The sequence below is a fragment of the Anabrus simplex genome, chromosome 4 (genome assembly GCF_040414725.1).
Source record: "Anabrus simplex isolate iqAnaSimp1 chromosome 4, ASM4041472v1, whole genome shotgun sequence".
NCBI lineage: Eukaryota > Metazoa > Arthropoda > Insecta > Orthoptera > Tettigoniidae > Anabrus > Anabrus simplex.
In genome coordinates, this window is record NC_090268.1 from 212,346,063 (window position 1) to 212,359,937 (window position 13,875).

Consider the following 13,875-nt stretch of genomic DNA (forward strand, 5'->3'; position numbering starts at 1 on the left):
AAACTAGAAGTAAGTTGAATAACGCAGCTGATGTAAACAGAAATAAGGGGGACAAGGAGGGGCAAAGGAGGACAGCAGGTAGCTAGGGTGTAACATAGCCTTTGTAAATATTGAAGGGGTAGAAAGTAAGTTTGGTAATGAAGAGGTTAGTAAGGTGGTGGAGAGTTTTGATATAGTGGCCCTCTTAGAAACATGGCTAAAAGAAGGGATAAAAATGACCTGGAAGGGGTTCATAGTGAGGAATAAAACGAGAAAAAAAGCAGGGAAAGAAGGGAAGAAATCCTGGCGGAATTTCATTATTAGTTACAGAAGAGCTACGTAATCAAGTTATAGATATAGATAATGAGCTGGAAGAGGTTTTATGAGTTAGGTTTAAACTGGAGGGAGCTGAGAGGAAGAATGTGTGCATGGGTTTATATAAAACCCACCAAGGCGAGCAATATATGCAAATGATTACTTCTTGGATGGTCTGCTGGAGGAAATAAATATTATTAGCGGAAAGTACGAAGAGGACGGATTGATTTTATTGGGGGACTTGAATGCGAGAATTGGGTGCTCCATCCCAGAGTATGGTAAAGAAGAAATGAGAGTAAAGATAGGATAAGTGAAGATAAAGGGAGGAACGTCTACGGACAGAAGTTGTTAGAAGTATGTGCAGCGAGCGACCTATACAATCTAAATGGGAGGTAGAAGGGCGATAGGGAAGGAAAAATGACATATATTACAAATGAGGGAGGAAGTGTTATTGATTTGGTTATTAGTTCGGAAGATATGTTAGACAGAATCAACAAGATGGAGGTGGTTGATTGGGTCGAATCCCACCATTCCCCGGCATATATAATCTTGAATAAGAATGGGGGTGTGAGAGAGGATTAGGAAGAGGGGGAGTGAGAGAGGTCGTAGAAACCCCAAGTATATCTGGACAGAGGAGGGTAAAGCGAAGTTAAGCAACTACCTGGAAGATGAAGAATTTCAGATCATCAGAGTGGGGATTGAGGTAGCAGTGGATGGCAATAATTTTGATAGGGCTTTAGAGCTTCTGGAATACCGTGGAGGAGAGTAGTGGAGAAAATATCATACAGGAATAAGACCAGAGGGGTGGGGGAGGGGTGGTTTGATAAGGAATTGAAGACGAAAAGGAAGGCAGTGATGAGAGCACTGGCTGAGTTCAGAAAACATGGTGAGAGAGGGTTAAGGGAACAATTTTGCAGGTTGAGGAAGGAATTTAAGAAAATGCTAGGAGAGAGAAAAAAGGCATGGCAGGAGGCTCAAACGGAAGCTTTAAACAGGGAGTGCAAAAACAGGGAAGGAGATAAGGTGTGGGCAAGGGTTATTAAAATTAATAGGGGGACGAGTAAAGAGACTAAACCTAAAATCGAATATGGAACATGGATGGAGTACTTCCAGGAACTATTAAGTGAGCAGGAAGGGTGGGTAAGGGTTGAAGGAGGCTATGAAGTTGAAAGGGGGTTAGAGATGGGCTGTCAGGAGTTGGTTAAGAGAATAACAGGTAAGGAGGTGATGGGAGTGATAAGTAAATTGAAGATCAAGACTGCGGGAGGGGAAAGTGGGATAACTAATGTTTATTGGAAGGAAGTAGTAAAAAATAGACAGATTATAGAGAGGTTGGTAACATTCCTAAACAAGATATTGGAGGGAGCGAAATTCCGTAAAGAATGGCAGAAGGGGATCATATGTCCTATTTATAACAACAAAGGGGAGAGGACAAATCCCAGTAATTATAGCTGGTAGTAGTAATGGTAGCTGGACTCCCTGAGCAAGGTGTACACGGGTATTCTAGCAAACAGGTTGAGGAAGTGGGCAGAGGATTACTAAATTCTATCGATTTTCAAAATGGATTCAGGAAAGGGAGGATGACGGCTGATAATTTAATTATTGTGAGAACAATAACTGATAAATATGTGAGAAAAGAAGGCGCTAAAGTGTGTATTGCTACAATTGACTTCGAGAAGGCGTTCGATACAGTGAGCAGGGAGGCCTTGTTTGAAAGATTGGGGAGGGTTGGGGTGGGAGAGAAGATGAGAAGAGCGATCAGAAGTATATATGAGAACGTCTATTGTAGCATTAGGGTGGAGGAAGGGGTGGTTAGTGGAGTGATTGAGTCGAAAGTTGAGCTGAAACAGGGGTGTAAATTGTCGCCAATTCTTTTCTTATTGTTTATTAATGTCCTATTAGGTGGTCATGTAGAGAGGAAGTTGGCTTGCCCGATAATGGGCAAACAAGAAATTCCAGGATTGATCTTTGCGGATGACGTATTGTTGATGTCGTTGACAGCGGGAGGTCTGCAAGAAAGCCTGAAGGAGGTAGGGAGTTTTGCGAAGAAATGGTCATTGAAGATCAACAGTAAGAAGTCTAAGGTGATGGTATGCAGGAAAGGGAATAAAAAGAAACCGGGGGTAACGTGGGCAATAAATGGGGAAGTGATAGAGATGGTGGAAAAGATGGAGTATCTGGGGGCGATGTTAAGTAGAAATGGTAGCTGGGTGGAGCACATTAGGCGGGCCAAATGGAAGGGCCAAGCGGCACTTTCAGTAACAAGGATATTGGAGAATAAATTTAGGGGGGTAAGCTATGATATATATAAAGTATGGTGTTTAATGCGGTGGTAAAGAGTAAAATGCTGTATGCGTCTGAGGTTTGGGGCGTAGAAAAGGAGTGTGTGATATTAGAGCAGGTAGAGAGTAAGTTCTGTAAGATTGTTATGGGCTTACCCTTGTGTACCCCGAGTGCAGGAGCGAAGATGTTGTGTAAAGAGTACATCAAGATTGATATTTTAAAAAGAGTACTTGGTTACTGGTGTAGATTAAGAGAAGGTGATGGGGGCCTAATTCTGCAGTCGGCCTACCAAAATCAAATGGAGGGCTGTTATGGCGATTACTGGGTGGACAAGGTGAAAAATACCTTAGACAGACTGGGGTTAGGTGAGTTTTATAATTTTAAATGGGGGAGGAGTAGGCGCACGTATTGGAAACATAGTGCCGAGCATCGGGAAATATTGGGGAGAGGGATGAGAATGCAATCCTGAGATGGATTATTAAACAATGGGAAAAAGGGGGTGAATTGAACAGGTATTTATGTGCGACAAAAAAGGCATGCGGGAGTAAAATGAAGGAGAGTGAGTTAGAGGGTAGGCAGGGGAATAGGAGGGTGGAATAGTTATGTATATAAGGGAAGGGGATAGTATCATAAAATTCTAATGGATTAGGGAATATAGGGATAGAGTACTTAGTTATGTGGAGTTGGGTAATGATACAGGATTGCATGGTCTGTTTGTTTTAAAGTTAGCTGGAATGCAAGTGCTGAAATGCTGAGTGTTGTTGTTTGATTTATTGATTAGGTGTAGGTCAGGAACAATAATGTGACGCAAGCACAGAGCACAATAAGGACAATGGATGAATATGTTTGAACATTGAGTGAGGGACTGCTACAGCTAATGACTGCTAGATATTATTCTTATTATTATTATCCTTATTATTATTATTATTATTATTATTATTATTATTATTATTATTATTATTATTATTATTATTATTATTATTATTATTATTATTTATTATTTATTTTACTCTGCATGTGAACATGTATAGGGGCGAAGTCGCCTGTTATGTTCAATAAATGTATGTATGTACGTATTGGAAACATGTGATTAAGAGGGCGAGAGATATTGCTGAACAAGAGCTGGTGGCCGAATGTCGGAAGAGGGCTAACCTAAAAGTGTTTCTGAGGGTAAATCAGATGGTAAATTTGAGAGTGGTAAATGTAAATAGGGCGGTGAGGAGAGGATTAATCTGGTGGTTGCTAGGTGTATATATGAATAAAGGTTGGACAAAATTAAAAGTAAGTACGTTGTGTGTATAATGTGGTGAAGAAAGGAAGGACTTTCATTTGCTGCCACTGTGTCAGGAAACGCTTGAACAGAGGCGGGTGTTTAATAAACAACAGTTGAACCGTGCAATGGAGATAAGCTTTTGAGTTGGTTAGTATCGGAATGGAAGTGTGCTGGAAATATGTGTAAGTTTTTGACCAGAATTAGAAATAGATGCACAGCAGCCTTAAAGGCAAATTCTCGGTTGTGCCAAGAGGAGGAAGATCCTAGTGGTGGTTTATCATGACACAGGTAGAGTGTTGAATTTCGCTAATCAGCACAGAGGAAATGTCGGCCTTCCTCGCTGCTGGCTAGCAGTGCGGAAGGGGGGAAGGGAGGTGTAGGCGTGTGGCACCAGAAGGAGGCATCCTAGCATATGTAAGATGCTAGGTCAGGAGTGATTGTGTTACACATGCCATCACGTACCCAGGAAGTGAGGTTGTTAACCTTGGGTTACAGTATTTTACATTTTTGTTTTCTATTTACTATAGTTGGCTGCGAGGCCAGTGGGTTTACTTTCTCCTTGTTTTTGTGTTTAGTGTTGTTTCGCCCTCCAGGGTGGTGTATTATTGTATCCTTACAGTGTATTGTCTATGCTGTCTTGGTTTCTTTGTTGTTTTTTCTTTTTATGCTTGTAACTTTCCTAGTTTTGTTTCGTTTTTCAATTGAGAATTTCTACTTTTTCTCCGTTAAGATCGATTAGGTTGTCGAACTGTAAGATGGGGAGAAAAATTAAGGTTAAATAAAGGTTTATATTATGTATGTCGGTGACAATTTAGAGTATCGTAAATGTATAACCGTACCGACACCGATCATCTGATAGTCGATAAAACTTGTCATATAGGACTTCTCTAATAGCAAACCTACGCGTCCCTTGCCCGCATGCGCGAACTTTTTAGAAAGCGAGGATTCGACGTTCTTGTTGATTCCCTCCACAGAGCAAATTGTGAATAAATACAGTGAAGAAGTATATAAGAGTGATGAGAAGATTAATTGATGCTGTTTGCTTCTTGGCTAAACAAGTACTTTCTCTGAGGGGTCATGATGAATTAGACGTCTCTTTGATTAAGGTATATTACAAGGAATTTCTGGAGGCACTCAGAGCATATGATTCTGTTCTGAATGCTCAAAATATGGCTCAGTTACAAAATTTCGCTTTATTCAACTTTTGTTTCATCAAAAGCTTGATAACTGCAAAGTAATATTTACAGCATGTCCGCCTCTGTGGTGTAGTGGTTAGTGTAATTAGCTGCCACCCCCGGTGGCCCGGGTTCGATTCCCGGCTCTGCCACGAAAATTTGAAAAGTGGTACGAGGGCTGGAACGGGGTCCACTCAGCCTCGGGAGGTCAATTGAGTCAGCCATCCTGGAAGTGGTTTTCCGTGGTTTCCCACTTCTCCTCCAGGCAAATGCGGGGATGGTACCTAATTTAAGGCCACGGCCGTTTCCTTCCCTCTTCCTTGTCCATCCCTTCCAATCTTCCCATCCCCCGCAAGGCCCCTGTTCAGCATAGCAGGTGAGGCCGCATGGGCGAGGTACTGGTCATTCTCCCCAGTTGTAACCACCGACCAAGAGTCTGAAGCTCCAGGACACTGCCCTTGAGGCGGTAGACGTGGGATCCCTCGCTGAGTCCGAGGGAAAAGCCGAACATGGAGGGTAAACAGATGATGATGATGATCATGAATATTTACAGCTGAACTTTTAGACTCCTTTAAACCTGTGCATGGGTCATAACTTGACTATACAATACCAAAAATGTGAACTAACAGTAATATTCAAGTAAAGAATTACGAAGTTCACCTACAGTATATATAAGGCGCTGAAGTTCACTACGAACAATGACTTAATTTCGGGATTTAAAGAATTAGTATACAAGTTGGATGAACTGTTTCTGACCATATCGAATACAACTAGTTCTGTTGAGCGCTTGTTTTCAGCTCTGAAACGAATACAAACATACGAAAAGTGCACAAATGTCAGGACAGACTTAATAATTTAAGTATCATAGCAACTGAAACAGACGTGTTTCAAGAATTAAAAGTCAAAGATTTTTCTATGACAATCTCGTAAATGTAATATGCCGGCCCCGTGGTGTAGAGGTAGCGTGCCTGCCTCTCACCCGGAGGCCCCGGGTTCGATTCTCGGCCAGGTCAGGGATTTTTACCCGGACCTGAGGGCTGGTTCGAGGTCCACTCAGCCTACGTGATTAGAATTGAGGAGCTAACTGACGGTGAGATAGCGGCCCCGGTCTCGAAAGCCAAGAATAACGGCCGAGAGGATTCGTCGTGCTGACCACACAACACCTCGTAATCTGCAGGCCTTCGGGTTGAGAAGCGGTCGCTTGGTAGACCAAGGCTCTTCAAGGGCTGTAGTGCCAAGGGGTTTTGTTTGGTTTTAAATGTAATATATACATATAGATAACTGCTGTAATGTATGACACCGTTTTTAATAATATTATTATATTTTAGAACTTCCTCTTGTTATTCTGAATATTCTTATAAGAAATGGATTCGTATACACTGTGTGAAATTATTATGTGAATTAATAAATAATTGAATTATAGTAAAATTATTGAAAACTTGAGTTTTGTAGATAGCATTAGCAGCACACCTCGTCTTCAGGGTCAGGATACTCCACTGATGTAGAAGATGTACGCGACGCGACACCGTTTAAAACAACAGAATGCCATTTTGCCAGAAGACTTAAAGATAAAACTTCTCCATACTACCAATACTTGTATTGCGACATCGTCCTCGCTGATGCGACCCGTGGACCAACTACGAAACTTCAACAAGGATTTAACTCTCGTCTTCGATATGCTTTTAACTTGGGTTATGATGCTCACATAACCCCTAGCCAGACAGCTCTATCCTGGCTGAAACCCGACAGACAGTGGAAGTTTCCACGTTGATAAAACGAACTCTGAATAGAAATCTACTGTTTATTGCCATACTTGTTTTCCCGAAGGTACTTTTTGAAGTATTGTGTTCTGTTTACGCATTGGCTGATATTTTCCAGTTTTCATTTTACTTGTTCTTCATTATGACTTTTCTCTTTCTTTTTATTTTATGCTCCGGATTTCTTTTCTTTTATTTGTAGAGCTTTGCTTTCTCTTTCCCTGATATGTTCTCCAAATCTGTTATTTGTCTTAATTATATTTGATTTCATAATAGAATAGTTTTTTTTTCTATATGTACATTATCCTGTAATTTATGTAATTAAGTGTAAGAGAGGACCACGAGCCCTAACTTCAAAACTAAATTCAAAATAAATAAATAAATAAATAAATAAATAAATAAATAAATAAATAAATAAATAAATAAATAAATAAATAAATAAATAAATAAATAAATAAATAAATAAATAAATAAATAAATAAATATAGAAATAAATATAAATAAATAAATAAATAAATAAATATATACATATATATAAATAAAATCCTGTATTTCCTCTTTACGACGATATGCCGACAACGGAGCTCACTACTACGTACCTCTACGCGGACGATACCACCATATCAGTCCAGCACCCTCAGCTCATGAGGACCCGAAAGAGGTTATAGTTAGCGCTACACACGCTAGAACCATGGCTCACCAAATGGCGCATTAAAGTCAACGTAGATAAGTGCCAAGCAGTGATGTTCACAGGGAAAAAGACACGTGCATACAAACCTCTAACTCTATTTAACAAATAGAATGGCATGAGAAAACTAAGTATGTAGGGGTAATCCTAACCAGAAAGCTTAGAATGCTGCATCGCGTCAGAGATATCAAGCGGAAAGTACACAGAAGACTTGTCAAACAGTATCCAGTACTGAATAATACAACCAGTATAAACAGCAAGGTAGCCATCAACATGTATAAAGCCTTAATCAGGCCACCTATCATGTACGTAGTTCCAGCATGGGGATTCACAGCCAAAACAAACATTGACAGTCTTGAAAAACTATAAAAGAAGTGTCTACGAACAGCAGCGAAGCTCCGTCACTCAACGGCCTCTAAAGAGCCCTCACACCATAAGAAACACACGCTCTACAAGACACCATCTCAAAACACAAACATTATGAACATATACCCATTTATAGAGTAACAAGATTAATCCTTTAATCAGGAGCATCTATACAAGAAGTACCCCACGCCTAAACACATATTATTCAGCCACATTTTTAGAAGGTAACGAGCTCACCCTCATATTTTTATTTCTTACGAGCCTACCCCACCAAATATGTTTGTGCCGTGCCCAACATGCTACCAGGCAGGATGAGGTGATCAGGTTATCATAGCGGTGTAATCGGGTAGTAACGGTCAGGACAAAACCACATAGGCAGACGCAAAAAACGTAAAATCTGACATATTACAGATAGCACATGCAAGGATGTGGGCTGAAAGATTCCAGGTTATGTTATTGGCCCACTGCGACATGAGAGCGGAATATAAAGCCCGAACTCTATCTATGTGCAGTACTTTCTAATCATTGTTTCGCCTGTATGTTTTAATGTTCGAATCTTAGAATAATAGTGGAAGGAGTGTACACTACCACAGCGCCGGGACACACAAGGGAAGAAGAAGAAGAAGGAGGAGAAGAAGTGATAGTCCCTGCTTTCTCTCACAGAGTGGCTAGTAATATTCCCTTCTCCCTATACCGAGGTTTGGCACCTGAGAACACTGGCAGCTGGACAGTAGATCATGTCCTGTAGTCCCGCAGCCCGGACGCCACTGACCTCGCGCCCGGAATAACCTGGAATCTTTCAGCCACATCCTTGCATGTGCTATCTACAATATGTCAGGTTTTACGTTATCTGTGTCTGCCTATATGGTTTTGTCCTGATCGTTACTACCCGATTACATCGCTATGATAACCTCATCATCTCATCCTGCCTGGTAGCATGCTGGGCACGGCACAAACATATACTTCCTTCAGTATCACTTACTTTAGAATTAACAATATGTCAGAGGCGATGTAGATTGTGCTGATTGCCATGCGGGGAGAGCGGTTTCGCCCTCCCCCACCCACAAAAAATAAGCACATCTTGCAATCTTCCGTCAGACAGACTGTCGAATGCTGGTCTCCAGCGGTCCACCACTCTCGGGCTTCGAACCTGAGGGGAAAACCTGTAAATGCACACTGGAACAGTGCAATATTTTGATGGATAAGTGCAGTGTAACTGGCTCAGGAAGAGAGGTTATACTCTCTATGCCCCGAAATCGGTCACTACGCAAACCGATGGACTCATCCAAGGAGCCAGTGAGGTTAGGTTGGGACCCTTACGTTAAGTTAGGTTATGACGTCATGATGACATTTGAGATGATTGATCTTGATGATGTCAGCACAATTCAAACATGCTGATTTAATAAAATTTTAATCCATCATGCTGTGCATGATTCGTTCCTTGTCAGTGCCCCTATGCCGTTCATTTGTGCTTGTCTTACACGCAGTTCTGTATTTATTTCCAGGAGGTGTAAAGATTCCCGTTTACCACCATGGCGAAAGCACAAACGTGGGACGAAGTAGTCACTGAGATGCAGGAGGACTTTATGCACACCTTCGGAGCATTTGATTGGGATGCCTATGAGCAGGGTGAACGGAACTTTCTGGAAACAACAGTCGGTTTTGCACTGTATGGACCTCCTCCGAATTTACCTGATGAAAATGCAGCAAATAGGAGTGGCTATAAACAGAATCAATGGGAAAACATTCAACGAATCTGTAATTTAATAATACAGGAAGATGCCCACCAAAGAAGAAACGTCTCTGAAACGTGGATGGCAAGGATATTTGTGTGCATACCAACACCAGGCCATGAAGGTGACAGACCAGGTGTCGCAACAATACCAATTTTTAAAGTTCCTAAATACACCGAAAAAGATATGGAGAGTGTGTGGTATATTGATTCCCACGCACGTATCTATGTAAATTGGAAAGACTATTTAGATAATAACCTGTTGGAAGCTTGCAGATATTGTTATCCCAAGGATGGTATTTATCAGGCTGACGCTCAAGGTCGAGTGAAGGTTGAATTTGGAGAAACTCCGGCTGCCAGTGCGCTTCAAACGACTTTGACTGCTTTGGATACAACTAGTACTGCGGCGGGTGTCGGATCAACCATTCTTTGCCTGGCCTCTCTGCTAGGTGCCCCCGTTGCAGCTCCAGTCCTAGCAGTCGCCGGAGTTGTAGGAACAGCCGTCAGCTTATACGGAGCAGGACGATCAACCGCGGCTCTCGTGGACAGAGGGCAGCACGGTCAAAGTATCAATGTTGACGATCCAGAAGCCAGAAGTTGCTGGCTTTCCATAGGAGGTATGTTACCAATAATAATTAAACGTGATACAAATATATACAAAGTATTAAATTATAAATTATACTTTTACTAACATGAAGGGAACATGAAAAACAAGAATTAATTATCCAATCTACACATTTTTTCAGGTATCAGGGAAAAGAATGTGTCCCTCACTAAACACTATCGATAAAAAAGGCAAAACGATATCCTATACAAATTATTGAATAAAGAACGCATAGTTCAAATATCCAGAGGAACACCATTAGAACTCCATTTGGAACATTCGCTTGAAGTTTGTGCTATTCAAACCAACTAAGTTATAAACAATTTACTCTACTGAATGTAAATAAATAGAAAGAGAGAGTAAAGTAGTGAAATTCCATGTAATTTGCTTTGATAGTATTGTGCAAAACAATAAGTGAAATTATTGTCATTAATTCAAGCAATAGTACGTCACAACAGAATTCATGCCACATCAAAAGAAGGTGAAATGTTCTAGAATATTTTAGAAAAAATATGGAAAGATTTCCAGTTTCCTTCCTCTGCAATTACAGTTACAGTATACCTTTATTTCTATATCTCTACAGATTATAATAGAAAAACATAAAAAGGTATATAAATATCAAGCCTACTATCTCTGGCTTGAGTTGAGTCAGCGTGCTTAGTCATCATCCATCCTTGAATTATATTTCCTTTCGCAGTGGAGGACCAGTCCCGCCACAGATCCCCTCCTTTCCCCTCTCCCCGCACGGCAACCAGTGATGAGCAAGGAGAACTATTTTATGCTTCCCACACGGATCTCCAGTAGTGGCGAGCCCCGCTTCTTACTGATTCTCTTCCAGCAGACATCCCCTTCCAACTTGGCATGCCTCATTAAAATGAGCCAAGTCACTGCCCTTATCCAAGAACTTCCACCGACTCAACTCATCTCACTCCCATACGTTGCTGAGCATCAGTACCCAATCTAACTTAATATTACCATGCTTACCAGGAGCCCAAAAATACCTAACAACAGCACGGAACCTAACATGCCAAACACCCTACACACACACTATCTTATACGCTATATTTACCACGGACCCAAAATAACTAACAACACAGAACAAAACACAAACACCGTACACAAACTACTCCATTGACCTTCACTATTCTCTAATACAGCACCAATACTACTAGAAAATGCCTTATCACTACATAACACGAATTATAGTACAACTCAACACTATCAAACTTACAAACACCCTACGCTCACACTATCTTACTCATTGTCTTTCTCGTCACCTCACTATCCACTTCCTTTAATTTGTTTATACACAATTTCATCGCTGCACTAAATACAAACTTCTCTCACACGATAAATTTCCCCTGAGTCCAAGTGTCTCTTTACACACTGATCACTTCAATATCCACTTCCTTTAATTCCTTTATACATAATTTCATCACTGCACTTGAATATAAACTTACTATACCTACCCTTTTCCACTCTGTCACAACCCATACAATAATTTTCTGTTCATTGCCGGGCTGTTTTAACAATTTCCGCTGAATCTCACTCAATAATTTCCTCCTCTCACTCCTTGCGTCTCTTCACATATTACGGGTAATAAAAACCGAAGATCTTTCCTCACTTCACCACACAGTATTCATAGCGTAGTATTCTTTTTCTGAATCCAGCCCTTATTTCTATATAAGTCCAACATCACCATAATAAACCTCTTTTCACAGATCTGTCTACATTTCTAATACTTATCCTCGCAACTTGGCTTATCCTATTGAATATACTTAGCGTGGCTCTCCTCTTACATTCCTCCATCTCACTTTGTGTTTGAAGATGTTTTACCCTCTTTATAATAATCCTCCAAAGCCCTCTTCCCCTTTTATCCCAATCCTCGTACCATAGGTACCCTAGTCCCAACCTTTCCATATTCATTTTAACCTCTACAGACCAGCTCTCCCCATAAATACTTCTAAGCTGGTGCTGATGAGCAACTTGTAGCAGTAGGCCTCCTTCTCCTCTCTTTAATCTCATCCAGTAACTCAGTACTCTCTTCACAATTTCAACTTCAATATACTCCCCACAAATTACTGTTGTCCCAACACTGGATGTGCACTCGAGTAACCGCATTAGCGTCTTGCTAAATATTCTAAATATCTGATTTAGGGTATCTCTTTCTTCATCCCCACATTTCAGCACCAGCACATTTCAGTACTCTTCTTTAAACCACTGTTTTGTACGCCATTTTTTATATATTACAATTTATTCCCGGGAATTTCTTCTCCAAAATCTTAATAACTGAAAGAGCTGCAAACCCCTTCCATTTGGCTCTCTTAATCTGATATTTTCATCCCCCTTTTTTGTTTATAAAACACCCCAGATATTCCAGCTTGCCTTCCTCTACTGTCTCTCCCTGAACCACCCATTTCCTCCTTTCCTTTCTCGATCTGCTTTTTCGGCCTACCATCACCTTCGCTTTATTATAGTTTATTTACAGCGAAAAATGTCTAGCATAATCTGAAATCGCATTTAAACTTCATTTCACCCCACCCACCACTTTTAGAGTACTAATAACACAACATCAACAAAATTCAGTCCGGGCAAGCCCATTTATCCCTCCTCCCCACCCCCCCCCCCCGGACTACTTACAAAATATCGTTTATAAATATTAGAAATAAAATAGACGATAGTTTACAGCCCTGTTTCAAGCCAATCTTACATCCAATCAAGTCACTTACCACACCTTATTCCAATTTAATACAACAGTAAACTTTATTATATGCGGCCTCATTCGCACGGATCATCTTTCCTGAAACCCCAATCCTTCGTAATTTTGCAACCAACGCGCTTCTACTCACTGCGTCAAAACCTTCTTCAAAATCGGTGGAAGCTATGTTTACTTTACCTCCTTCCTTATTCAGATATTTCTCTAAAATTATCTTAACAATCATTATATTATCTGACGCCCTTCTGCCCTTTCTAAAACCACCTTTGAAAATCGAGACAATATCGACCCAAACCGGTTACTCAACCTACTCGCTAGTATACCCGTATAAATCATGTTCAATGTGTCCAGTGAATTTATTCCTCTGTAATTACTCGGGAGATTCCTCTCTCCTTTCTTCTTAGAGACTGGCACATAATCCCCATTTGCCATTAATTTGGAAACCTACCACTCTCGAATATTTTGTTGAACAACTTTACTGTCCCCTCCCTCATCTGACTATATTTCACCATTTCCTTCCAAAATAAATAATTAATTCCATTTCTTCCTCCTGCTGACCTGTTCTTCAATTTCGCTATGTCTTCCTTTACCTCCTCTCCTGATATATCTTTATTCAATTCATAAATCAATACATCTAATTCCCTCTGAATAACCTTCTCCTCCCTTGTTTCTTTCCACCTATCCCTCACTCCTAATAATTTGTGAAAGTACTCCACCCATGAATCATAGTCAATTTTCGGTTTATCATACCTTTTCTCCCCCTTTGATAATTTTATTCACTCTCTCCCACACATTTTCAGGTTGCTTCATTCTACACTCCCTATTTATCACCCCTGTTTATTCTCTCAGCCATGATTTCTTTCTCTCCGCAATTTAATCCTTATATTCTTCCCTTAATCTACAAAGCTCCTCCCTTTTTCACTCCTTCCGTACTTTCCGTAATCTTGCAACGCCCTCGTGACTACTTTTCTCAATTCCTTGCACTAC

At 40.6% G+C, this 13,875-nt stretch overlaps 1 protein-coding gene across 3 annotated transcripts in view; it reads left to right on the forward strand.

Moving 5' to 3' along the window:
• Positions 1-13,875, forward strand: part of LOC136871767 (uncharacterized) — a 60,555-nt gene that overhangs the window by 17,076 nt on the left and 29,604 nt on the right. For 2 of the 3 annotated variants that reach the window (XM_067145335.2, XM_067145334.2), the window contains exon 2: positions 9,342-10,185. In XM_067145335.2, coding sequence (XP_067001436.2) covers positions 9,369-10,185 — 817 coding nt within the window. In that variant the 5' untranslated portion in view covers positions 9,342-9,368. Of the gene's footprint in view, positions 1-9,341; positions 10,186-10,314; positions 10,558-13,875 lie in introns of those variants that run through there. The other variant, XM_067145336.2, reaches the window with a different exon arrangement.